This window comes from Mesocricetus auratus, unplaced genomic scaffold (assembly GCF_017639785.1).
Source record: "Mesocricetus auratus isolate SY011 unplaced genomic scaffold, BCM_Maur_2.0 Super-Scaffold_100676, whole genome shotgun sequence".
NCBI lineage: Eukaryota > Metazoa > Chordata > Mammalia > Rodentia > Cricetidae > Mesocricetus > Mesocricetus auratus.
This window is the reverse complement of record NW_024429266.1, coordinates 117380093-117407905: the sequence shown is the minus strand read 5'-3', so window position 1 is coordinate 117407905 and position 27813 is coordinate 117380093. Positions and strand designations below refer to the sequence as shown.

Genomic DNA, 27813 nt, shown 5'->3' with positions numbered 1-27813 from the left:
AGCCTGACTGCAGCCAGCGCTGCGTGCACCTCGGCTCCTCTTCAATGTAGGAGACCTTGGGCAGGTCAACTCCCTTTCTATGCTTCTCTTTGGTCGTAGGCTTGTAAGTCTTAAGTTTCCATCAGAACCCTCTTGTTTAAGGCCCCAAAGGCTGGCTGAGCATGTCCTTTTTCTCCTTTCTGTCCCTTTGCTGGCATCAGAAATCCAGGCCCTCTCTGCCTTCCACAGCTGTCCCTGTTCTACCTGGCTCCCTGTGAGGCCATGAGGTCACCCTAATCTCAACGCCCTTTTCCAGCCACTCTGAGCCTCTCGGGTCTGATCCTGAGCCGACTTTGTGCTCCTAACAACGAGAAGGCGGGGCCCAGAGGCTGCCCCAAGACTCCCAACCGCTTAGTCTGTTTCCCTGCACCCTTCCTCTTGCCCATTCAAAGGGTGCAGTGGAAACACCTGAGGTACTAAAAGTGATGGATGATGGGCGATTTCCTTTTCTTAGAAAAACAAACAAACAAACCAGCTACAAAGACTTGGATCTTGGCCCCCTTTAGATCCTAGCCCCCTTTACAGCTCCTCTTGACCTTGGCCTCCTTGTAAATGGGGAACCTATGGGACCAGCTGGAGGGGGCTGGAACTTTCAGTTGTGAGTACTCCTCATGCCAGCCTCCTCTTAGCCTCTTATCATGGCCTGGTGGTCGGCATAGGTCTCCCCCTACCTGAGCAGGCTGGTGGAACATGTTCTCTAACCTCTGGGTATGTTTTCTTTCTCTTCACCAGGGCAGAAGCAGAGCCTGGTGAGTCCTTTCCCTGGAATGCACTTGAAGAGTTACGCCGGCTACATCACGGTGAATGAGACTTACAACAGCAACCTCTTCTTCTGGTTCTTTCCGGCTAAGGTAGGTGGCCGAGGCCTTTAGTGGAGAGCTGAGGGGAGCTCACTCCAGTGGAGTGGAAATGGTAGCTCCCATGGGTAGACCCATGGGTTTTGTTATTGTTTGTTTTCCTGCATGCGTTTCTCTGTGTGTGTACATGTATGTGCATGAAGGCAGCGATGGGCATGTCTTCTTCATTTGTTCTTCATCCTAGTTTTTGAGGCAGGGTCTCTCACTGAACCTGATCATGCAAAACTGGCTGGCCACTAGCCCCTGGGATCTGTTTGTCTCTGTCTCCAAAAGGCCCCATTACAAACCTATGCTACCAAACCCATCTTTATGTGGGTACTGAGGATCCAAACTCAGATCTTCATGTCTTTATGGCAAGCGTTTTGATCACTGATCCATCTCCCCAGCCCTATTTGCCTTTCTTTTAAAATTAGCACACAATAGGTTAAACAGAAAAACCTGACATAGTAACAGATTTCATATGGAATTTTTATGCATAATTTGTTTTTGCCGATTTTCTTTCCTTACTTCTTCCCCATCCACCTCCCCTCCTACCCCAGTTTTGTACCTGTCTGCCCCTAGTGGTCCTTTTTTTCTGCTTTTAGGCCATGCTATCTATTACCCTCCCCCACTCTCCTTAAAACTTCTATTTCCCACAAGACTTAAGAATCTTTAAAAATTACTTTGTTTTTAAAAATAAATAAATGTTTGTGGAGGAGGTGTGTGGACAACCCCTGCCCCCACATACTTTATAGTAACACAGTAACCCCCTTCCTATCTTTTAATTGTTGTTTTATTCAAATAATACTTGGGGCGGGGTGGGCACTGGGGGGAGCCCCTGAGAGAAAGGAGTGGGAAGTGGCTAGAACTAGCAGGTTCCTGCTTAGTCACCAGGCTCACTTGTGGTCTTCAGGGCCTTCTCACATCCCCAGATCCCTGCAGACATAGGAGGGAATGCTTTTGAGCTCACCAGTGAGGTCTGGCTCATTCCCAGGTCACACAGTTTTTTTTTGTGAACAAGATACGTTAAGGTTGAAGGTCCCTTTGGGGCTCTGGGGAAAGGCGCCGAGGTACATAAACACATTAAAAGCCCACTACAGAGACCTTTCCTATTTTCACTTGCCAAATAGGATTTACTTTAGAAACTGCAGAAAGCAAAGCAAAGCCTATCTCTGTGGAGGTTGGTGTTCATATTTGCATATGATCTGCATACAACAGCGTTGCATATTTAATAACCTAGTGAATTGCTTCAACTAGTGTGACTGCGAAGTTGCGTAGTTTTCTTTTTGTTTTTCCAGTACTGGCCTCTCTCCTAGCCACGTGACTTGTGATGTACTTCACCTCCCAGTAGACTGTCCTTCAGAGACCAGACATGGGCCAGTGAGGAGTGGAGAGTTTCAGGTGTTTAAGGTGGGGTCTTTGGACCCTCACTATCCCTGGTAGGCTGTCCTGGACTCCGAAGGAATTTTTATTTCTTCCTCTGTGTGGTTGTTGAATGAGCAACCGAGGAGTGCAGAACACAGAGTTTTGGGAGAGACAGGACAGATGGGGAGAGGTGGCTGTGTCCAAGGTCAGCACTTGCTCATGAACGCAATGATTCTCCCTAGTGCCCACCACTGGTAGACTCCAGCTGGCACAGAAACTACTCCCGTGAGCCTCCCAGCAGAGCCCAGCAGGGTGAAGGCTGCTGATGGACCTTCAGCAGCAAACGGCCCAGAAGTCTCAAGGCCACTTGACCTAAATGAGGCCTAAAACCATGACCTCACCTTCCCACACAGAGGTGTTTCTTGTGTTTCTGCATTGTACTCGTTTCACAGTTCAGCTTTGTATTCACACCCTAAGCTGGTCTGAGAAAACGAATCTGTGAGCTCCAAGCAGGACTTTCTCGTGTGTTTGGCCATCTCCATCCATGTGTGTTTCTCCTCTCCACATCTCCTTTTACTTGCTTCTCAAGCCCCAAGTTTCTCTGAAGTTTCATACCTGACTTAGGAAATGGGAATATATTTATGTAAGCTTTGTTTTGTTTGAGATAGGGCCTTGCTATGTAATATAGTTTAGCCTTGAACTAGTGGTGATCCTCCTGCCTCAGCATCCCCAGTGCTTGGATGACTGGAATGTACCACCACACCTGGCTGTGTAGCAATTTTTAATCTGCACATAAAAATTAGACATTGTTATCGGCTACCATGTGATGTTTTGATACACCCGTACACTGTGTGATGTTTAAATATCAGTTTGATATCAAATGCAGGTGTGCGTGCTAATGTCTTACAAACATCTATTTCTTTGTGGTGAAAATGTCCAAAACACTTTCTTCTGTCCTTTTTGGAATGCACTGTACATTGTTATCTAGTGAAACTATACTGTGCATACACCCGGAACTTCTTCCCTGCCATAATTTAGTACCTATGAGGCTAAATTTGGGGACTAAACCTTGCCCCCTTATTCCCTCCCCCTTCCGCTCTCCAGGATCCTACTCTGTCCTATAGTGGTCCCCATCTTTTTTTTTTTTAGTGGTCCCCATCTTAATCAGAAATTAGTGCTCGTTGTAGTCAAACTGAGGTTGAGCAGTTTGTGATCGCCTGCATCCCTTTGGGGTGTGGACTAGGATGGGGTCAGCTTTCACTAAGATCTCTTGGGACTCCGTCTCTGTCATCTCATCCTCCTTTTCTCTGTGATCCTCACCTGCCTGATTCTCTACATTGCCACACCCTGGCTTTGCACCAAGAAGTTCTTCATTGATGTCTGAACATTGAGTCTTTAGTAATTATTCAGATTTGAGGAAACAACAATTAGTAATGAGTAAAGACCAGAGAAGAACCCAACAAGAGAATGAAGATTTTCTTTTCTTCTATTTCTACTTGGCAGGTCTGGTTCAACATGGCTTTGTATGCTGGACTAGAAAGGGGTGCAGTTTCCTTTTGTTCCATGGGTTCAAGGTTAGCCTGTTGGCTTGTTAGTTTCTCCCCATTAATCAACTGAGAACCTAGCTGTTCACCCACAGACTAAGCTGTGGTCCTTAATCTCCAGTTGTATACACATAAATACATCCTAAGATGGTTCCAGAAGTCCTGGCCATGTGCTGTCTCAACACAAAGGACTTAGGCTCAGGGTTCTGCAAACTTCCCGGAGAAGGCAGAGTTTTGCGAAAAGGTTGTAGTGCGGACAGGTGTGATAGGGAAAGATTGTGCAACACCTCACTGGGATGTTCACAGTTACAGCCAGGTATCCAGGGCTCCCAGCTAGGAACCAAGGAACAGAGTGGGACAGGCACAGCCCCTGAGGAGAAGCAGCTGTCAACCACAACGAGGGAGGTCCTTTTCATTTGGCAGAAATATGAGTTCCTTGCCCGTCCCAGGGAAGCAGCTGATATTGTCGTCAGAAGAAAAATGACACCTTTTAAAGACTGAGGGTAGCAAAAATAGAGATCCAGGAAGGATGCCGCACTCAGAGCATCCTCTGAGTCATGTTCTGGATGCCGTTCCTCAGATTAGTTTAGTTTTCCTGTTATTTCTGTGAGAGTCCCCTGTTATTGTCTCCAAATCAGTGCATAATGAATTCCAGAAAACAACATCAGTGTGCAGTGGGACACTGTAGGAAATAGCAGGCTTGACGCCTGGGATGTAAACAATGCAGGACAGCACCTCTGGTGCCTACTATCAGGGGGACACAAGCCTGGTGTGCAACCACCTCACTCCTTAACCTGAGCCAGAATTTAAAGTTCAATCATTTACCCAAACATCTTTGCATTTGACCATTCTATGTCACTTCTCTAAAAAAGTCATCCCAGAAGATTTTGGGCCTCTTGAGTTACTCAGGCCTGTGTGACCAGAGCCCTTACCCACACTTCCTAGTGTCACAGAGCATCTGTTGTCTCAGCTCACAATAAGAATCTGAACAGCTAGCTGCCTGACCTGGGTCTCAAGGCAAAAGAAGTAATGGAGCCAGCTGATTAGAGAACTACCGACTCACAAGAAATATCGCTTTATTGTTATGTCCTTGTGACTGTTATTAGTGCTATCACTTTGGTGATACCAGTTGCTGCAAATACTGAGCCAAATAAATAACCGTTTGTGGGCTTTAAAGGAAATAGAGGGAAATTGCAAATCAGAAGGCCCCAGTCACCAGGCAAGAATGTAGATTAATTGTTGTTGGATAAGGAAATTACTATGTGAAATTGGGATTTGTCACACTTCAGAAGATAAGGGACTTTTGAAGCAGTCTTCATTGGAAAGAGATAGCCAGATTTTGACCTTATCTTCTAGGAATGCAAGTAATTTGAAGGAACACAAGTAATTTGAAGTGTTTAGAGTTAGCCCAGCCCCTTTCCTGAAGTCCACTCCTAGCTCTTCCGGCAGGGGACAGGGCATGATTCCTGGTTTATTTGGTCCTTATAAAAGGGCTGAGATACTGTGAGGTGCCTGGGGCAGCAAATGAAGAGCTTCTCACTCAGGGACCTGCAGGTTGGACCCTCCAGGGCCATGCAGCAGAAAATCAAGGTGACACAGGATTAGGCTATCAATCAGAGAAGGGCAAGGGGCTGCTCTGACACTCATGGAAACAAGGTGTTGTCTCTGTCAGTGGAGGCAGATGTTCTAACGTGTCCTGAGGACCTACTGGGCAGCTTGTCTTGGGAGTGAAGGTGGAATTAGCCCCCCCATCTGTTGTTTTAGCCAGGTGCACTCTCTCCTCTGGGTGTCCGAACTTCCTCAGTAGCAGAGTATGCGTGGGCGAGGAGAGGGAGTCCAGACACCCTGTTGTTCGTCAGAACCATCTGGGAGCTTCAGAAGAATGACAGGTCCTCTATCCATCTGGGATCCCGAGGGTACAGACCAGCCTCCACATGCACTCCATCCCTAGTAGGACTTGGGAAAGAAGAACTGGAGGTCAGGGTACAGGGATTCTGTCCCAGGTGCACAATTCCTGGTTGTTTAACTTGGTACAAGGCACTCATTCTTCCTGGGGTTCTGATCTCATTCTAACAGGGAAGGTCAATCTAATTGTTGTCTAGTTCTACCAGACACCCTGAACCAGAGCCAGCCTGCCAGACATTACCCTGCCCCTGATCCATGGACAGTATGAGGGATGATGTTATCATCAAGTCTTAAAAAACTACTAAGGTTTGTAAAGACACAGCACAGCCCTGGATAGCTAACCTCTTGTTCCTTTAGGTTGGGCTATAGTATCTTGTGACAATTGGTATCTACTCAGTATTAAATCATGAGACAGAAACCTAGGCAGTGGTGGCTACTGCATAGGTTGGGTGTTCCAGTGTGCATGTTTGCTTGTTTTGCATCTCAACTCTCAATTACCATGACCCAAGATAACAGCTTTCAGCATCTTTGCTATTGAGTGAGTATGTCAGTAGAGGGCGCTGGCACCGCGGCACAAAGCTGCCTTCCTTTTCTGTTCCCTGCTCTGTTTTGCTTTTCTTGGTCTTGCTGCTCAGCTGGGTGCGGTTTTGCCTGAGTTGTTCACCCAGACCATGAGATCCTCTGCCTAGGTGAGCATCCAGCTGTGGCCAACTTATGGTCAGGTAACCCAGGGAACTTAGCCCCAGGAAACTGTTCCCAGACCTTTTTCAAGGTGGTGTGGCACAACCTTGGGCAGTCCCCCCCCGCTTATGGAATTGATCTCCACATCCTCAGTGAATGCCCACATCCCTCCTTATGGGACTGATACTTATTAAGCTCGCTCCCCTCTCGCCCCATGTCCTCTCTACACACCTATGAAGAATTCCGCATTACATTTGTGCCTTTTATACTGTCTTTCCTGTTCCCTGGGAGACACAGGAAGCTTGCAGGTATGCTGGTCTTAGGTCAGCTCTCTGGACTTCTGTCCTACTCTGCCTGATGCTGTCTATGCCCCTTGTGGCCGCAACAGACATGCAGTGTTGAAGCAGGATTAGAAGTCAGTATTTCTGGCTAAATAGAGTGACTGGTCAATCACACAAGGAAATGACAATGTGGTTCCTGTCTTATGACTGGACCCCAAGTGGTTTCACCACACATTCTTTCTCCCAAGGAACCAAGAATGTTCTGCAAAGACCCCAGGGGCTGGGTCATCCAGCATGCCATTCACCTTTCTTCTTGGCACATCAATATGCTTTCCTTCTACAGGAACCTGGCCAGGTTGGCCAAACTGCAGCTTCCAGGCTTACCTTGACCTTGGTTATGGAACCATCAGGGATTTGCCAGTGTGTGCCTAAAGGAACAGTGTGATTGGCCAAGCTCACCATCAGGAGATCTTCCTTTGATCCATGCAGCCAAGGGTCATGTGATGGAAACACAGGCAATGGACCTTTTCTATGAGTGAAAGGCATGTGGGTCGACCGAGTTCTCAAACTATGTCCACTGCAGTTGACCACTGAGCCACTGGCAATGCAGCAGGTGTTAGAAGTCAAAGACCACTGCCTTCATATTTGCTTTTCGATGTTCTCGAGGCATCAAGGATCTGAAATAGCAAAACCATACGAAACAAAACAAAGTAGCTAAAAGTGATGATACAGATCACTCTATTCATAAGTGTATTTGAACTCTGTAGAAAACTTTTTGTGTCCAGTTGTGTTTTGGGGGAAATGAAAATTCTACACAGAGGTGGACCCTATTAAGCTTTTCAGTCATTTTCATCTTATCTTGAAGCAGAAATAAGACCAGACTCCCAACATCCACACTGCCTCTCATTCCTTCTAAGCTGGCTTACTTGTCTGACGAGAGAAGTCAAAGCTTGGTGAGAATCCAGTGGCGCTTGGAAATGATACAAAGAGACCAGGAAAAAAAATGAAAAGGTTAATTTCCCCTATGAATGATCATAGTAAGGGGTCTAATGTGTGTCAACACGAAGTTAGATGAGCAGCACTCCCTGGGAACACACACATATCTTAAGCAAGCGGCTCACATGTGTTGGGACTATGTGTGTAGAGTCCAAATGGTACCGCATAGCTGTTTAATGATTCTGGTTACAAAACTAATTACTTTGAAAAAAACGCCTTTCCTTGATTAACACAGTGTGGCAGTTGAAGAATCATGAGATTAGAGATCTGTGGGGCAGAGAGGGAGTCTGTTCAAATCCGCTTTGGGGAACTCAGAGACATTTACTTTAGATACTAATGACTTTGATTACGAGAGAACATGTGACTTACAGCAAGCAAACCACCAGTCTCTGCATGAAGATGTACAGAGAAGGACTCATTGACTTACAAAGCACACTTTCCATTTTAAGCCTGGCTTGAAGTCTGGCCGTGGTTTGGCTGGTAGGTCCTCTTACCTAGTGTGGTGTTTCTTAGGACATGGAAGAAAGGGTTGTCTAGAAGTAGGTATGCAGATTGGGTACTAGCCATCTCATGCGGTAAGCTGTGGTGATATATTACTTATGATTTAATAAAACTTGCCTGGCCGGGCGGTGGTGGAGCATGCCTTTAATCCCAGCACTTGGAAGGCAGAGGCAGGCAGATTTCTGTGAGTTCGAGGCTGGGCTGGACTGACAGCTTCCAAAACAATACAGAGAAAGCCAAAAAAAAAAATAAAAAAAAAAAGCTTGCCTGAGGGTTTGGAACACAAAGCTAGACACAAACCATAGAGGTCAGGCAGTACTGGTACATACCTGTAATCCCAGGATTTGGGAGACAGAGGTAGATGGGTCTCTGTGAGTTCAAGGCTACCCTAAGTTACATGAAATTGATCCAGTCTAAAAGAGAAATAGAGTTCACACAAAGGCGATCTCAGTACTCGGGTCACATGCCTTTAATCCCAGAACTACAGAGGAATATAAGGAAGGAGCAAAGTCAGTCTTATTCTCCAGTCATGTTAGGAGAGGCGGCAGTGTAGAACTGCAGTCTGAGGGTTGCTGGAGATCAGTGCAGTCAGCATTGTACTCTGAAGATTTGTGGAAACGGGATCATCCATTTAGTCTAAAGTAGGGGTAAGAGCTAGTGCCTGGCTATTTTGCCTTTCTGATCTTCAGCTTGAAGCTTGAACTCCCCTCTCCCTCCCACCCCCCCTCTCTCTCACACACACACATTACAGTAAGCTCCCTAAATTCCCTAGAATAACCACAGCAGAATCTTCTTGCACCCATCAGATTAGACTGTGGGGTATTTTCTTAATTAATGATTGATGTGGGTAGGTCCAGCCCACTTTGGTGATGCCACCCCTGGGCAGGTGATCTTGGGAATTATGAGAAAGCAGACTGAGCAAAGCCAGTAAGCAACATTTCTCCATGGTCATTGATTCAGTTCAGTTCCTTCCTTGAGTTCTGATCCTGATTTCCCTTAATGATGGACTGTAAGCTGTAGGATGAAATAAACGCTTTTGGTCATGGTGTTTATACAACAGCAATAGAAGGTAAACTAGAACAACCACACTGAAGTTGGTGTCTTTAATCCCCACTCCAGGTGTACTGACTCTCCGTTTCAGCACTATGTGCAAAATGCGAATAGAAAGTTATGTACTCACTGTTGTCTGCCTATGGCTACAAAGCTTGGGGTCTGGTCTGGGTAGAGACATGGTTGAAAAGTCTAGGAGCATGACTGATGTGTCTCTATTTGGACTAGTTTAGAACTCATGAATTTTGCTTCCTTCAAGTCAAGTGACAATCCATGACGGTACAGGATTTTTTGGGGGGGGCAGTCATTGAAAGTGAGCAGTGGAATTTGCTAGTGTAGGAAGTCTAGTGGACAGACTAGAAAAAGTGCCACTACCTGGGCTGGCTGTTGATTATGCAAGAAACATTGAGGAAGGAGTAGCCAAGTTTGGGACTGGCCACCAGGGGTCGCCAGAGAATTGAGAGGGTAGCTGAAACATGGGCCTCCTTTTCAGATTTTTCTCTCCCTTTCCATTTTCTTTTTCTTTTCTTTTTCCCTCCCTCCCTCCCTCTCTCCCTCCCTGCCTGCCTCCCTCCCTGCCTGCCTCCCTCCCTGCCTGCCTCCCTGCCCCCTCCCTCCTTCATCTTGATAGGGTCACTCTGTGTAGCCCAGGCCAACATAAACTCTTAATCTCCGTGTTCTCACCACCCTAGCTTTGGGATTGTGGGTATGTCTAAACACCTAGCCCCCACAGTTCTTTGTTGTCCACCAGTGAAGGGCTCATCCTTTTGGACCCCATCTTTCCATGTCTACCCGTCTTCTTTTGCTGTCTGGGTACCCACAGACCCAGGAGTCCTCTGCTCCTTCACATCTCCTTGCCCCTTCATTCTTTCAGCAGCCCCTGTGATAGTTGGTACCCAGACTTCCAAGAAGATCTCTCTTCTTTGTCATCAAATAGATAACTCTTGGCCGGTGGGATTACTCATCTAGAGGTCCAAGGCATTTGAAAAAGCGTTGCCCCTGAGTCACCAATCTCGTGTTCTTCTGCCCATTCATCCATACATGTAGCCACACCTGGCTGTCTTCCCACCAGTCAGAAAAAACAGTCAGAACTGATGCTTTAAAAAGATGCACCAGACACTGCCTGAAGGGTTATACCTGTACTTGCTACTTACATATGTTTAATAACCTGTGTTTCCAGGCATGCTATTTGATAAAATGTGCTAGATATGAGAGTAGATAGTGCGTGCTATTTGATAAAATGTGCTAGATGCGGGCAGCACAATGGTGATAGCTCACTGCTGTGGAGCGATGCCCACAGCCCGTGGTTCAGGACCACAGAAACAAGATCTCGTCATTCACCTGTGTCTACAGCACACGGAATGTCCATAAGATGATCATTCACATGGCATGTGTATAGAGAAGAATCCGCAGACATCTCCATGATCAGCTTTAGGGAGTAAGACTGGGAAGGGCAGAGGGAGTTTTGAAAGTGATCTTTAAAATCCTGAGTAAGAATATATACTCTAGTACTGAGATGGTTCAGCATGTAAACACACCTACCACCAAACCTGAGGGTGTGAGCTTGGCCCCCTAAGACCCGCATGAAGAGAGAAATAGCTACCAAGATTTGTTCCCTGACCTCCACAAATATGCCGGGTAGGTAGGTAGATAGATAGATAGATAGATAGATAGATAGATAGATAGATAGAAAGATAGACAGACAAATAGTTTGAAGATGGAGGTTTGTGGCATAGCCGCTTTGCCCTAAATAAACACATGAAGATTTATATTAAGTATAAAATGTTTGGCTGATGGCTCAGGCTTCTTATTGGCTAGCTCTATTTTAATTATTTACTAATTTCTATTAATCTGTGTATTGACACAAGGCTGTGGCTTACCCGTGTAATCCAGCAAGCTACTCCTTCAGCAGCACGGCCTCTCTTCACAGCCTCTCTCTGTCTCCTCTCCCCATTCTTCTCCTTTTCTGGTAGCTCCTCCTATACTTCTGGCCTGGCTACTGGCCAATCAGTGTTTTATTTATCAACCAATAAGAGAAACATATACACAGACGAACATCCCCCATCAATAGATAGATAGATGCAATAAGATTTCAAAAGAAGTTCTCTACTTAAAATACAAAATGTATAGAGGAAATGACTTTAAAGCCTCTAAGGGAAGAACTAAATGTCTTGAATCGTAACTTTAATGAGAGCAATATTTTTAAAGATCTGAATTCCACTCCATCTGCAACTAATGAGCAGCAGTTTCTTATATCATTGGCCCCCAAGTTTGCAGTGTGGTTTTGTTCAGAATGCCATCGTCGAATTCTCTTTCCTAGGAGAAGGGCCTCCCCTCACAGCTAAGTCACACAGGATTAGCTGTAAAAGCTTCATGCCACTAGTGTGGCCATCGTGAGTATTGTCTGTCACGGTTAGGATGCTTTCTTCATCACAGAAGCATGCCATGCTATGAATGACTCTTGGGGACATAGCATTAAATACACCTTCGAATCCCAGCATCTGATTGAGGCATGGCATAAGCACACAGGTCGTTCGACTCATCAAGGTAGAAAGACACGGCAGGTTTTGTTTAAAAACAGGCTGCTGCAAGGGCTGCTGAGCACCAAAAGGGAGGTCAGCTGAGGTTGGCGGGCCTGCTGGCTCTTGGTATTCCAGCATTCCAAGAATGCAGGGTGCTTCACAGCTCCGTAAGAACCCTGTTTGGCACGTTGCTATTTGACTTGTCTTGTAGTGGGGCCTCTCAGGACCAGGCTGTTTTTCTGAGAGTCTAGAGATAACCTTCACCCTGACAGGTCACTTGTCCAGTGGGGAGAAGAGGGGAGTGGAGACCAGTTGCCTAGGAGACTAAGACAGCAGGATCTCTGTCACCATTCAGGTCCCCATCCTGCTTGTTATGTAAGAAACTTCTGGAAAAAGCTGAGGGTGCCCCCCTGCTCCACACCATGGCATTGCAATCGCTGTGGCTTGAGAAGGCAGAAGTCATTTTAAAAAAGACATTCCCACATTATTTTAATATATGAGCAAGTTTGAGGACCACTGGTATACACGGACCTAGGGAGGCCCTGGAGGTTGAGTACCCTGAAGTCAGTGCGCCCCAGAGCCTCATACTTCCAGGAGGCTGAAAAAATGGGATGGCTTCCCCTGGCTTTCTTACCTACCCCTTGCTGTGTGGAGTTTGCTCTCTCTATGTGTGAATGAACATATGGGGGGGTGACAGGGGGAGGGGGTGGGCTGGTGAGTGGCAGAGGCTCTGAGAGGAGGTAACTCACAGGTCTCAGCAAAGCATTCAGTGAATGGCTCCAGGAAGGCGGGGCAGGGTGTATAGCACAGTTTTTCAGCAGAGCACTCAGGGACACACGTGCCATCACTGCCACCACCGCCGCCACCATTGGGCAGGCGAGGAAACTGAGGCCGGAAGAAGCAGAGGGCCAGGTCACCACAGCTGTCGTCAAGAAAAGTCACAGCTTCCTGGTTCCAGGCCTCGCTTGCAGCAGCTCTGACACAGTGCCTTCCGTTTGGGGTTCTCTGCTGTGGCTTGACAGAGAAGCACCCGCACACCCACCCGATTTGTGTGTGTGTGTGTGTGTGTGTGTGTGTGTGTGTGTGTGTGTGTGTGTGTGATGTCAACATTTCAGGCAGGAAGATAAAGGAGTAAACAATAGATCAGGGATGATAGGGGCCAAAGGATCGAAGAAAAGCCGAGAAGGGCACTCTCCTATGCTTCTGTTTGTAGAAGCACCGAGTACAGCTCACTGCTGAATCCCTAGTGTTCATCCTTCCTTTTGCAGCAGTAGCTAGCATTTGCAGAACACACATCACAGACGCTCACCAGGTTTTATGGAACAAGATTCAACTCCACCCTACCGCCCGCCCCATCAACTACACATTGCAGATCAGGGCGCCAATGCTCAGTTCACAGGAAAGTAAAGCCCACATTGCTTAGGCATCATCCCTAAAGTCACCCAACTGGGGACAAGTGTGTCTGGAGAGTTTAGTGCAGGTTATTTGTCAATGACTCATGGCTGACCACGGCTATAAGCCTGCAGACCAGAAGCTCAGTTGACTGTGGGCTTCAGCACTGTTGTAACAGTCAGGCATTTATTGTGTCTGAATGTTCCAAGGGCATTACTATGCCACTTTATGCTACAAGTTGAGAATGGGTCTGGAGGTGGCCCCTCATGTCAAGGCTATTCTACAGCCAATGGCTGTTCCCAAGAGCACTCTCAGAGAAGGTCTGGAACAGGCGAGGGCACCTATGTCAGACCTTAGAGGACAGGAAAGTCCTCATGTGTCCTCCTCCAGATTCTTGACTTCAGTTCCCAGTCTGGACTCTACACTACAGTCTCCTCACAGTGTCCTGAGGAGGAGTCCGGCCACCTGGACTTTGGCAATGACTGTACGTGTGTGAGGGACTGGGACAGCCAGGAAGGGACAGGAGTTGTTTGATTCCCTGACTATGCCTGGAAGATAGACCATGGAGATGGCAAGATGCTGTCAACTGCACAGAAAGACACCAGCTTTTGGGGCACATGTAAATCCAAAATAGAAAAAGGTGACCAACATTTATTTATAGTAGGGTGGGGCGCCTGGTTCCAGAGGCATTCTAGAAGGTTGTCAAGGATGGGGAAGACAGAGACTTCAGGTGGTTTGGTGTACTTGCAGCCTCGGTGCATTTCTGCTCACTGGCATCTCTGTTCCCTCCAGATACAGCCGGAGAGTGCCCCAGTAGTCCTCTGGCTTCAGGGTGGTCCCGGAGGTTCATCCATGTTTGGCCTCTTTGTAGAACATGGGCCTTATGTTATCACAAGTAACATGACTGGTAAGTGACGCCTCGACTGCTTTTCCCATGGGCCTCCTTCCAGCCCATGTCCCATCTTCCTTCTTCCATCTGCTCTAAGACTAATTGAGAATAAACACAAGAACCACCACTTCTGAGTAGCTTTATAGTTAGACTATAGACAGAAACAGAACTTTGTGGCAATGTCTGTCCAGAAGGAGGAGCCCCAGGGTGAGTGTCCTGCCTGGCTTACTTTCTCCTACAAATGTCAGTGAAAGGGTCCAAGCTGTTTTCTGCAAGCCAGCTGCTGACTCAAGCATTCTTGGCTAACAAAACAGTTGGTATTTATTACTGTTGGGTGAGTCTTCTTGCACGGGCCTCGTGGTGGAATTATCTCCCTCATTATCCATGGGAATTGAAAGGAGAGAAGGCTTTATGAGCCCATCACTTAAATGAGACGATGCCTTGAAAGCAAGATGCTGTGGGTGATGCTGAGGTAGAGGAAGGGCTAAAGAAAGAGCCTCTGGCTGTGTCTCAGGTTTGGGCTCCATCTCTGTCTCACTGGGGAAATAAATAGTTCTCCTTCTCTGTGGCAGCATTCAGAGTATGAATCTGTTTGCGACACACTATAAAAGTTTTTGTGTCAACTTTGGTGAGGTTGTTGTTCTCTTCAGCATTTGCGGGATAGGGGGAAGAGGATCTAAGAGTCTGGGTGTAGGGTGTAGGAGTCCTTCATAGGACAGTACAGACAGGCGTTTTCATGTTAGCTCTTCACGGGTTTTGTTGTTACAGCTATAGATACTGCTGCATTGGGCAAAAGCACAGAAGAGAAAGAAAAAGGGTGAAGGTGATGGGCACTAGCCTTCCAGAATGTGGCACAGTGACAGCGGGGAGGCCTGGGATGGTGAGAGGACAGCAGGGTATGCCAGGGTCCAGAACACCTTGCCTGGGCTATTTTGTTACAAACTGAGCCGTTTCTTCTGTTTTGACAGTTATTGCTAGAGACTACCCTTGGACCACTACCTTTTCCATGCTTTACGTTGACAATCCAGTAAGTACCACAGGGCATCAGGAAACATCAGTGCTGGCATACGTCTGGTTTTTTCGATTTTGTTTTTTCATTACTCACAGTCATGGCTGCATGGTGGCCTTTTGGTCAACAGCAGGCCACATACACAATGATGTTTCTGGAAGGCTCTCAAGGAGCTGAGATGCTCCTGTTAACAGTGTTTTCCTTTACGTTTTCAATCATTACGCTTGTTTGGATATACATACCTGCCATGTGCTGAAGATTCTTGCTGTATCCAGTAGAATAACATGTAGAATAGCAGTAGAATAACTATGCCTTCTAGGATTGTGTGAGTCCTCACTATGATGGTCTTACAAGAACAAATGCTTAAGTCGTCATCAGCATTGAGCAACATATTACTGCATGTTTTCTAAAATATAGGTACTATTTTTCCTTTTTAGATTAGAATTTTATTTATAAAATGAGCAGCCAGGCATGGTAGAGCATACCTACAATCCCAGCATTTGGAGGCCGGGGTTGTAGAATAGCGAGCTCAAGACTAACCTGAGCTATCTCAGGAGCTCATGAGCTCTAGGCTAGCCTAGCTTACATTGTGGGGACCCTTCCCATCTCAAACACCATGGAATGCCACCACTGGGAAAAGGGGCGGGTAGACTGTCGTTGATGGTGTGGGTTTCCTGTCTCATGAGTTGTTGCTCAATAACGTATTCTCCATCTTTCATGTAGACTTCTAGATACAAAGAGCCTAACCTGCTGCAGTTCCCTTTCCAAGGGAAGCAGAGTGCCTCAGTGGTACATAGGTGATTGATGGCAGAGATCTGAAGTCGGAGGTGTGGATTTAGAATCATTAGAATCAGTGGGGCCACCCTCCCAGTGTGGGTCTAGTTGAAAGTCCCCAGTCTTCGCGCTTATCTTCATTTCTTTTCTCCTCAGGTGGGCACAGGCTTCAGCTTCACTGAAAATCTCCGGGGATATGCCATCAGTGAGGACGACGTAGCTCAAGACTTGTACAGGTAGGACATGCATCTACAGCAATAAGAAAAGTCTGGTAGAGTCACTTCTGATTGGCCCTTGTTGGCCAGCTTCTAAACTTTGCAGAGCATTTCTGCATGACTGTGTACACACACACACACACAGTTTCTTCTGCTCTTTCTTACCTTGCCGTTGGCTGCTGTTTATACGATGAGCAGACAAAGTAAACAGAGTTAAATCACGAATGTAAGCTTTACAGCAATATCCTGTGAGAAACAGTAGAGATACAAAGCACATTTTCAACCAAAGATTCCTTCTCAAGCCGTTCACCCAGATGGCTTACAAGTTTTCAGTTGTTTCTAAAATGCTATTTAACACTGAGCTTGCCAGGAGATAACGTCTTTTCCAGGCAGCATTTGTCTTCTTTCCCACAATGGCCCCTTCTGTGGCTCTAGATATATAGCTCACTCTGTAGCTTTGTCATTACTTTTCCAGACTGAAATTGGTCTTTCTCCTTCTCCTTCATCTTACAAACTTTGTCTTTCACTTAAAAAAAAAAAAACAGTGGGGGGAAGGGATGTAAGGTTGTGATCTTGGTTAAAGTATATACACATGAATTTTCCTTTCATTTTCTTACATTCTTTACATCTATTTTTAGTACTTTTAAAAAACTAAGTTGACCTTTCTAACTTGGTCAAATTTTTCCAGGCTATAAATTGTTGTTAGAGAACAAGCCTGAATTCTTTCAGAGCTGATGAGCATCCTTCGATGCTTCATGAGAATCTACTAGAAGACTCCTACTGGCCAGTCTCATATTCTGGCTCACTCTGCTAGTTACCCAGTGAGCAAACCCTGCACTGAGCAAGGACTCCAATGGGGAAAGTGTATCTGATCTGGACAGAAGCGCCTCCTCTGTTTTCCGGTGCAGATTGGGCAAGGGACGGCCTAGGGACCAAGCTTACACTGGCTTCCTGGTCTTTATTTATTTTCTGCCAAGGACAACTCTTTCTTTCCCTCCGCTGACCCAGAAAAGAATATGACTGCTCTCTAATTTCCCACATATAATCCCTGAAGATTTTTTTAACAGTTGTGTTCCATTTCCAGCAGGGATACCTAGGTCCTTACACCTTTGCACCCGGGCACAGTGCCTGATCCTCCCAGAGGGACCTCTTTTGGCTCCTCACCTCCACTGTCTCTCTCCCTGTGGTGCCCGTCCTCAGAAGTGGACTCAAGCACCTCCCACCACCATTTGACACTGTGTTCTCCTTCAGGTCAGACACCTACCCGGACCCCTTACTACAAGGATCTTCTGGCTGCATTGTTTAACTAGCAAACGGCTGGAGGCTGGAGGCTCTCTAGTAAAGAAATGTGGTCACCCTTTGCAAGCCAGAGCTTTGCAAAGCACCCCGGCCCCAAAGCTGGAAGCAAGGATGCTTCCAGCTAGCAGTTGACCCTCTGTGTGGATGTTTACTGCTGACATGTGGTCTGTCTCCTCTTGCATGACATGGAAAGGGGACATATTTCAAAGCAGCCATTGTTTATAGCTGTCTCAGTTCCCTTTGCTTCAGGCTCTTAGAACTGGAAAATAGCTAATCAAGAGTAGTGCAGAAAACTGATTTCAGCTGTTTCCTTTACAGTTTACACTATTCGTTTCCTTTTGTGACTGCATTCTTCTCTCCAGCTTGCCAGATGGGTGTTTGCAATAAGAAGGATGCTTTGGAACTAGTAAATGGGCTACCGGGGTTGGGAGTGGGTGAGTTAAAGAGCAGATCTTTCTTCTCCCCCCAATCACTTCCCACCCCTGAAGATGGAGTTATAATTTTTCTGTGAACAGTGCCTGACCCGAAAGGAATGGCCTCTTAAAGAGCCATTTAGTATTTGTGTTTCTATTCTCTGTGTTCCTAGAGAAAGTTTTTCACTCACGTTCATACACACACTGTGAACGTTGGCTGCTGAGCCAGGGCAGCTATCGGCTCAGAAAAATGTGGATTTTGTTTTTTGGCCTGGTGGCACTGTCCAGTCTCCATTGATCACTGAATGCATTCCTGGAGTTGGTGACACGAGAAGTTGGCAGCACATAGCCCCTGCCATCCCAGAGCTCATGGCCTGGTAGAGCTTCTGAAGTTCCCTTCTTGGAGCTGAATGGAGGTGGCACAAACCTGCTCTCACCTCATGACAGCCTTGAGGTAAAAATGAGGAAGAGGAAGAGGCAAATTATACCCTGTCAAAAAGACGTATTGGGACTGGGTGTTGGTGACGCATGTTTTTAATCCCAGCATAGAGGCAGGAGCGTCTCTGTGAGTTCAAGACCAGCCTGGCCTCCAAAGAAAGTGCCAGGACAGGCTCTAAAGCTACCCAGAGAAACCCTGTCTGGAAAACAAAACAAAAAGATACATTGGATACATGTTTTCCCATATGTCCCCACCTCCTGAAATTTCTATCTCCCAATAGCCTATTATGCTGTAAATCCACATGTGCATTAATTTATTCCTAAAGTGGGAACCCTTTTGATCCAATCACCTCCCCAAAGTCCCACCCCTGTGCCGTGGAGCTAAGCCATCAACACTGGAGATCTGACAAACCCTTCGGATTCAAACCATCACAGTGTGGAGTTCCTGCTCTGGGCCTTGAGACCCCAGAATGCCCATTGAGTTCGTATTACTTCCACTCAGGCAGAACTGACCAGATTCTCTTACAGCCACTGGCTCTGTTGCACATGATCCTTCCATCACCTCCTCTGCCCCCCACACACCAGAGGACCTTCTCAAAAGGTCATCTGGGGGGCTACGTTCCCCCAAACCACTCCTTTCAATAACGTACCGTTCTCCGAGTAAATAGCCTTTCACTAAAATTCTGTTTATCAGGGAAGTCTTTGACACAGTTCCATCAGGGATGTCTAATAGTGATGATACAAGGTTTCTGTGCCAGGTGGCATTCATTCCTAAATAAATCGCACACACGCTTGTGCATCATACATGCCAAAGTTATGCTAACCTTTGAAAGGCACACAGACACGAGTCCTGGGTTAATTTTAAGCAGAACCTCACCATATCATTAGAACAGTGTTTGCTTCAAGTACAGTTAAAAGAGCAAGAAGTGTGTATGGCTCTGGGTACTGAATTTACCATTTTCATAATTCACTGCTGTGTAAGAACCACTTACCAAAGACTCTGAAGAAAAGGCAGTCCATGGAAAGACCTGGACTGTGAGATGAAAACAGTAATAGCCTCTTTGAGCAAGCTCTCACTTTAGAAACCTTAGCTACTATACTGACACTTCCCAGCCAGAAGTAAAATGGGAGATTATATCCTCCAATTTAGACTGCCAGATAAAGCACAAAATGCCCAGTTAAATGGGAAAGCCAGATAAAGAATGGCTCTTTATATATAAGTATCTTTCCAAGGTGAAGAGTATTGAAAAGGAGAGCCAACACAGACCTCTAGCTTACATGTGCATGCGTGTGTGTGCGCACACACACAAACACACACACACACACATAGACAGACAGACAGACAGACACACACACACACACACACACACACACACACGAGTATTCTAGAAAATATTTGGACCAAAGATTTATTTATGATTTATCTGAACTTCAATTTTAGTTGGACACCTTGAGTTTTTATTTGCTAAACCTATCAACCCTAATAACACCCCATCACATGCCGAGAAAGTAAGCTATAAGTTGAAACAGGAGACTTGAAATTTACTGTAGTAAGTGAGCTGGTGCCTTTCCAGCCAGCAGGAAGGGAGGAAGGGAAGTGGTTTTTTAGCTCCAAGGTTCCTGAGGGGAGGGTGGAGAATGCATTCCTATTTTTACCCTGTTCTAAAGGCAGCTAGCTGCCAGCCCTAACGTGGAAACTATCAAAATGAAGCCTCCCAAACTTAGCTCCCCAACGCCACTATAAATAACGAGTAGAGAATGCACCAAAACACCACGGCAGTGGATTTTTATGGAGCCTTTGAAAATGAAGTCTAGCAGGGATCACGGTGGTCATTATGACCGAGCTTTTCTCTCTGTAACCCTTGAACTCTCTCCCACTCCTAGCTTTTCAGAGCCTCCTTGCCTTTCATCTTCCCTGGAAGGTTCATGGGTTTTAGTTCCTCAGCAGGAAGCTGGGACCTAAGCCCTGCCTGGCTTCTCAGGCCTTGTAGTCCAGGTCAAGACATTCCTAGAGTGCCTGAGTTTCATGTTTTCTGTGTTTTTTTTTTTCTTCTTCTGTCTCCTTTTTGGAAAGACTTTGGTAAAGACATTTAAAAGTCAGCTGGTCTTTCCTTCCTTACTGTGAGACACCCCCAGCAGCCCCTTTCAAGCTGCTTGAGCATAGAGGACTCCAGTGGTCAAGGGATTCTGGTCTTTTTTTTTTTTCTCCATCGCTCCTTCTCTCTCTTCTGTTTTAAGAGCTTTGGTGTTCTTATTAAAGCGCCAGCATTCTGGGAGCTCCTTTAGAAACAGTCTGAATCCCCCACAATGGTTGGTGGATGAGAAGTTGAACTTTGCATTTCCTCCCCACAAATCTGGTCTAACAGCGTCATAAGGTTCAAATGAACATTGCTCAGCAGTGTGTGGAAGCTGGCGTCATGGAGACAAGGACACCTCAGCAGCAGTTAGATGACCCAAAGTGGCAATCACAGGTTGTGAACTTGCCTGTGATGAGGTTCAGTGTCCCTACTCCTTAGTATGGCAGCATCAGCCTACCTATTTGCAGCATTACCCACTCAGGACGAAAACCACGCACCAGAGGAGTGCACAGCCCAGTGCTATCTCCTTCCCCCCAGCCGGTGAGGCACGGCAGCCAGTTGCCCTGACTCACTCCTTCACTCAACTTCATTGTCCTCTCTTCCACAGCGCACTGGTTCAGTTTTTCCAGTTGTTCCCCGAGTATGTGAAGAATAGCTTTTATGTCACTGGGGAGGTGAGTTGACATCTTATTTTCTTGTGTGCCTCCAATATTACGAAGACTGTCCTACATGATGATGGTTACAGCAAACATAATCATAAGTGTGTGTGTGTGTGTGTGTTCCTGTTGGTCTAGTCCACCTTTGCAATTTCCCAATTACCCCCCAAATATCCTTCTTAACAAGGTTTGGTCTGGGGATCAGTGAAGGTTCACATATTGAAGGTTCACATATTGGGGTGCAGCGTGTTACCGTGTTCCAGTCTTGGCCCCTTTCTGTTACTGTCATTCAGAGCAATGGTATTAAGTGGGGACCAGGTACCTATAGTACATCCCATACCGGGAACTTGTCTTATTCTCCCCCTCAGGGTTCAGATTCAGTGAGGATTCCACCTGGATAAGCCTGTGTTCTTTCTAGTCCATCAGGAACCACACCGTGGCACTTTGCCCCAACGGTGATACTGAACTTGATCGCTAGGGTAAGATGGCATCGGCTAGACTCCATCACTTAAACACACCTGCTTCTGTTCGTAATTCATACGTAGTCCATGGCCACATGAACCACTTTCCCAGAAGCCTGTCTATTCTGACCTGTGGGTTATAAAATGGCAATTTTCTCATCCGCTTTTGTACGGGTACCATTCCACATTCTCCTACAGAGCCGATCCCTGCTGCCTCCTCTCTGTGTTCCCGTACATCCTGGCGGACCCAAACATTGGTCTGTCAAAACCGATTACTTTTGTTTTTTAAGCTTGTTCCCATTCTGCTCTCTGAAAGGCCCTTCAAGATGGCTCTTGTGTCTTTTGACAGGTTTGGTCATTTCTGAGCATTTCCTTCTTTATCACAAATGTTTGCCTCTGAAGCATCCTGTGCAAGCCTTGCCCTCGTCCTGGATGGAGTCACACGTTCTTCTAAGGACTCTGGCTCATCCCAGTGGAGAGTGGCACTGAGAAGCCAAGGCTGGAGAAAACTAAGTGTGCTTGCTGCTGCTAGGATGGCTGCTCTTTTGGACCACAGGCTTCTCCGTTTCGTTCCTCCACTGACGTCTGTGTACACCTTCTCCAACTCCGAGGAGCAAGGTTCCCAGCAGCATTGTGTTCTCCTCCTATGGGCCATCCCACTTTGTGCCCTGAATGACTTTAGAATGGCTCCATTGTCACCGTAGCCAGAAAAAGGCTTCCATGTTTCTTTCATCAGGATGTAGTCCCTCACTCTCTGCTGCTGTCCCTGGAGCTTTGTTCTTGTCTCAGTTCATTCCCAGGCAAATGGGAACATAGGGAACAGCCCGTGCGTTCACCCTGGTGCATGTCTAATGCATCAGACAAATCAATCCTGTCGCTGAATCTCTGAGGGTTTCTTTAGGTCCCATCCTATTTGGGAACCAATAACTTGGGCTAGAGAGATAGAAAAAAAGGGCGACCAAGGCCTACCCTGATGCTGCGGGGGAGGAAGGATCATGCTGGGGCCGGCATCCTCCAAGCCATAAGGCTTAACTCGGGAATGAGTGATCTTCAAGGAAGGTCCAAGGGATGGTGCCAGAGGAAGGGCTGAAAGGATGGCAGGCAAGTGGTCCACAGATGTGCACATTAAGGGACTGAAAGAGAAAACAGGCTAAGCTCCTAGGGGATGGCTAGCTGGGACCAGGAATTTGAGCCTGTCTTCTCCTCTTTCTAAGCTGTCAGAGAGACTGGTTTAGCAATCAATACCAAGTTTGGTTTGGTTTTTAATACTCACCTGCTCAGTATCAAATCACATTTACTTCCTCTATCAGCAGTATTTCCCGATGTCCCTTTTCTTTTGGGCATTTCTAGAGGCAAGCTGGAAAAGGAACAGAAAATGACACCCTTGTCATTTCGCTGTTCCCCTGGAAGTCATACGTTTTCCCCTTCCAGCAGGAGACTGGTCTTCTCAGAGTGTAATTCCCTGTCTAACAAATAATGAGGCGATGTCGTTAACCGTGATGCTCCACCAAGCTGCCAAATGCTGTAGGAAATTTTTGACTTGTCTATTTTATTTGTGTCTTGTGGTTTTATGCATGTCCTTTCCAAATGTGTGTGGGAAAAGGAAAAAATCTATATCCTTTGCTGCCAGGATGAATATTGTTAAAGAAACCTGTGCCTTCCATGTGATAAAGGAAGATGAGCAGGAGAGCAAGAAGGGCCTGGGGGGGCAGAGACAGTCACCATGTGACCTCAGCTTCGGAAGAGTACAGTGGTCTGTCCATGCATGTCCAACCTTCTAGCATTGTGACACCGTGTCATTCCCAACGTTCACGGTTGAGAACTAGCAACTGGGTTACAGGAAAGAAAAGAAGAGAAAAGAGAAGAAGCAAAGCAAACATGAAACCTTATGTTAAGTATGTTAGGGATTCTGTGTTTGGCTACGTGCAGCCTAAGGCTGCATGATGGACGTGCCTGTTCTAGAAGTCATGGTAGTTTTAGAACGAAGAGTAAGAAGTGGCGAACCCCACTTCTCTGCTCTCACTTCTTTGTCTTCTAAGACCCCCAGGGAGAACAGAGTTCTGGGTTGAGAACTGGAGACCTGGAATAGAGTAGAGGGATTCTGGGTTGAGAATTGGAGAGCTGGGTCTCAATGAATGGTTCCAGGCAAGTCTTTGTTTTTTTTTTAATCTTTCAATCACGAGGACTGGTTAGTTCTGAAATCAATTCCCCGTGACTGTTTTGCTTTACTTATTAAAAGTTCTATGACAGTTGCCCAGATTCACTCTTACAGCATCTGCTTGTCTCTTCAGTTTGAACATCGTACTAACCCTCCCTGCCTCTCTCCAACCCTTAACCAAACGGTTAAGCTGTTAACTGACAGTTCTCTCTTCCCTTTCTTTCCTTTTTTTTTTTTTTTTTGGTTTGTTTTTGTTTTTCAAGACAGGGTTTCTCAGTGTAGCCTTGGTTGTCCTGGAACTCACTCTGTAGACCAGGTTAGCCTCGAACTCACAGAGATCCACCTGCCTCTGCCTCCCCAGTGCTGGGATTAAAGGCGTGTGCCACCACCACCTGGCTCCTTCCCTGTCTGAATGCTCCTTTGTTCTTCTTAGGGAGTCGTAAAATATATTACTACAATTTCAAGATTGTAGGTTCAATCTTGAAAATCGATGGATAAACTCAAGAAATGTCTTTCTGCTTTTCTTTGGGCCTTTTCATTTGTGTCCCAGGAATGAAAGCAACCTGCCCAAAGGGGCTGTAGCAGCTGTCCTGAGCCCCAGCATCGGACTAAGAGATTCTGAAAATGATAATAGTACCTACTACATTATGCTGTCTGAGTATTTAATTATATAATCCTCCTTGGAGATTTCAAACAGTGACTGACTGTGGTGAGCGCCCAGCATGTGATGCCTCCAAAGCATGGGGCTCACAGCCTACAGACCAGGCCAGGACCTGAAGTGCCTTAGAAGTTCTGCTTGCTCGTCGTAGGTCTATGCATTGTCAGTTCTACTCTACAGAGCCATCGTGTGTGTGCGCGCGCGCGTGTGTGTGTGTGAAGTTCTGCTTGCTCGTCATAGGTCTATGCATTGTCAGTTCTACTCTACGGAGCCATTCTGTGTGTGTGTGTGTGTGTGTGTGTGTGTGTGTGTGTGTGTGTGTGTGTGTGTGTGCAGCTCTAACCCAGGGCTTTGAGCATGATAAGCCAGCCTGTTACTACAGTGCTTCATTCCCAGCCCAAATTATTTTTAAAAAGCATTTGTTTTACCTAAAAGATGAAGGAGCCTTGAAGCTGATATTAGAACTTTGGCTGACTTGTTTTATAGGCATCAGCATGTGTGAGGACCCACCCACACCCCACTGGCAGGGCATACCAGGGAGAGGTCTGCTGTGGGTGTGGAGGACAAGGGAGAAGCCTCTTCTCTTTCTTCTCTTCATCTCTGCCCAGAACACCAACTGGAATTAATTTTCTCTAAAGAGAGACAAATGTGTCTGTAAATCACCCTCCTTGAGGCAGGAAAAAAACATACTTCAAAAAGAAACAAGCTGTGTTTAATTCCCGTGATTAACTTTCTTCCTAAGTGTTAGCCTCCCTGAGCCAGTAACTATTAGTGAGAAAGCTCTTGTTCTTGGGGCGTCGATGTGGAAGCCTCCCCACAGGGCAGTCTTGAAGCTAAAGAAGACAGCCCTAAGCAGAACACCAGCAGGTGACAGATGAAGAGGGACTGCCCCCCCCCATTGTTTGAGCATGGGGCTCTAGGTACCAGGCCAGGCAAAGACCCAAAGCTGTGGGTGGTTTTACAGGTGGGGGCACTTCCCATATGGCAAGGCATATGCTTAAAACTGGGCATCTCTTCCCCATAGCAGAAAAGTAGTCATAGCCGAATTGGGGACCAAATACAGGCAGAACTTTGAATCTACTTACGCGTTAGTTAATAAATCCAATGTAGGTACTTTTTCTTCATCGGCACAGGAAAAATCCTATGGGGAGCCTGTTGTCTGACAACCTCATGGAAGCCATTACGGTCCATGGGCTGAGGTGGCAGCCTAGCACACTAGAGTCACGTTTGTTTCATCTTCTCTTATGCGGTGTTAATCCCTTGCTAAATGTGTGATATAGGCTTCATGAGAGGCTGCTATTAGATCCAATAAATCCACCAGTGGTGTTTGTCCTCAGCTGCTTCCCATCTCCCCGCCATTGTCCCTCTCTCCTGACCAAATCCCCCGTGACTCTCCCATCTCCCATGCTCTCTCCGCTCATCTCCCTCTCTTACTCTGTTTATTTCTCTACCCTTCTTCCCCGTCCAGCCACGCCATTCTCTTTCTCCATTCTGACTTACCAGTTCATGGCTCATTAGAAAAGATCAGATCAAATTCCACCCAGTGCGTTTTTCTCTCGACATAGTTAATGTCTGAAGTAAGAAAAGTGCGGTCGCATGGAAAGATATTTATCAACAGGCATCTCACAAGCACTGACAAGCAAGTGATGGGCTGGCATGTGGGGCGAAGTGGGAGAACCATGTTAGTGATAGGCCAAGAATCATTCTGTGCCAGCCTCCATCAGCCTTGGTACCCCGGTCTTGGATTCACAGAACTGGGGGAGAGGGTTGAAGATAGGTCAAAGAACATCGTGTGTGTGTGTGTGTGTGTGTGTGTGTGTGTGTGTGTGTGTGTGTGTGTGTGTGTGTGTGTTATCAGTGATCTTGCACAAGAACACTTGCTCACATTGGGACACACGGCAGCCGTGAGCCCTCTCTTGCTGAGTGCTCTTTAATGTCTTGCTTCTCCGAATCCCAACATCATCCTTATAAATAGCCAAATCTTAAAGAAGGAAGTGACTGAGACTTATGCTAAGGATGCTTTACCTAGGTCATCTAGCCAGAAAGTGGGAAAGCCAGAACTGGAACCTACTGATGAAACTCCAGGGCAAAAGATTGGAATGCTGACATCTACTGTGGTTTATATATCCTTGCATGGGAGGTGCTCTCTGGAAACCATATTGTCTCCAGGAACTCTCTCCTCCCTCAGAGCTGACCCTCTTCTCCTGGAAGAGAGTCTGACACCCCCATTTGTATTTCCTGTATCTCTCTAGGGTTATAACTCTCCAAGTGGGAAGAGGTTCTCCAGCTCTTTGGATGTCTGTCTTCCTGGCCAAGACCTAGTTTTAATCACAAAGACTTGGCTTTGATCATAAAGTTTTATAGAGCGAGTGGAAGTTTCAAGTGATATAAGGACTGGGAGTCCTTGGAATGCAATTATTTCTCGGCCGTGGAACTTGCTGAATTTTATTAGATAGCATTCAAGCTGGTTTAACTCTTCAGTCCATGACAAATGTCTATTTTCAATTACATCCATCTGTACTTGCCAATATTTTCCTTTAGAATTGAAAACGGATTTGTGACTGTTTAATGAGTTTAATATTATAAAAATCAAGGTTTAAGCTGCAACCCAAGGAACTGAACAAGGGCATATGGAAATGTTTACACATTGGGCCTCTGGCTTTCAGAGAATATATCCAAATCAAATCAGTACATATTTACTGATTCTCAAGTTGCATGGAAAAGAATGAGAGTACATAGACAGAAGTCATAAGCTTTGTCTACAGTGAGCTGTCCTGCTGGATCATATGGTACAGTCTAGACACAACACTGGGTCCTGGGTAGAGATGTCCAGGGTGGGCACAGACAAGTCTAAGGGAAATCATTTAAGTAGCTTCAACCTTCTAAATTCTATCTGCAGAGCACAAAGACCTTGATTTGTGTCTGTGGCCCGGTTTGCCCATACTCATTATTTACAAGTCAAATTAACTGGAGTCTCCAATTTAAACAAAGGAGGTTATTCATCTGCTTGAGTCAGCTGGCAGCAAGCTGGGCTTTCCCAGTTAGTTTTGAGGTCAGAATAAGATGAAGAGAGGATACCTCTTATGTCCCTGTACCTGTCACTGGTGGGTGGTGTTTTTAAAGACACACCCTCAGTATTAAAATGGTGCTGTCTGTCATTTGGAAGTCAGCACATACCTTTGTGTGAGTTGGTGTGACTGGAAGTTGGCAGCAGATCAAAATGTTCTTGCTCCGTGTCTGTGCCTGTAGATCTTGCAGCTTTCTTTTTAAGCTCATATACAAGAGAAATGAATGGCTGATAATATCATGCTCTTGTTAAAAGCTCCCCTTTTAATTGCAGCAATGAGGTCTCTAAGTTAGATGACGCATGGTCTAGAAATGTCTAGGAAGCTTTGGAGATAACCACAACAGTGAAATTCTGGTGTTACTTGCTCTTTTTACAAACTGACCATTGGAGGTCACACTTCTCTCTGCAGAGAAAATAATGGTGCTGAGTGCCTTAGGGTTTCTATTACTGTGAAGAGCAACTCTTATAAGAGAAAGCATTTAATTGTGGTGGCTCAGTTCAGTTTTAGTATGCTATCATCATTGTGGGAAGCAAGTAAGCACGCAGGCAGAGATGGGGCTGGAGGAGCCAAGAGTTCTTACATCTT

The 27813-nt window shown here is 46.2% G+C and overlaps 1 protein-coding gene across 1 annotated transcript in view; it reads left to right on the top strand.

Annotated features, from left to right (window-relative positions):
• Positions 1-27813, top strand: part of Cpvl (carboxypeptidase vitellogenic like) — a 104349-nt gene that overhangs the window by 10528 nt on the left and 66008 nt on the right. The window contains exons 3-7 of the mRNA XM_005076812.3: positions 772-890; positions 13905-14019; positions 14970-15028; positions 15941-16020; positions 20835-20901. Of these exons, the coding sequence (XP_005076869.1) occupies positions 772-890; positions 13905-14019; positions 14970-15028; positions 15941-16020; positions 20835-20901 (440 nt within the window). The remainder of the gene's footprint in view (positions 1-771; positions 891-13904; positions 14020-14969; positions 15029-15940; positions 16021-20834; positions 20902-27813) is intronic.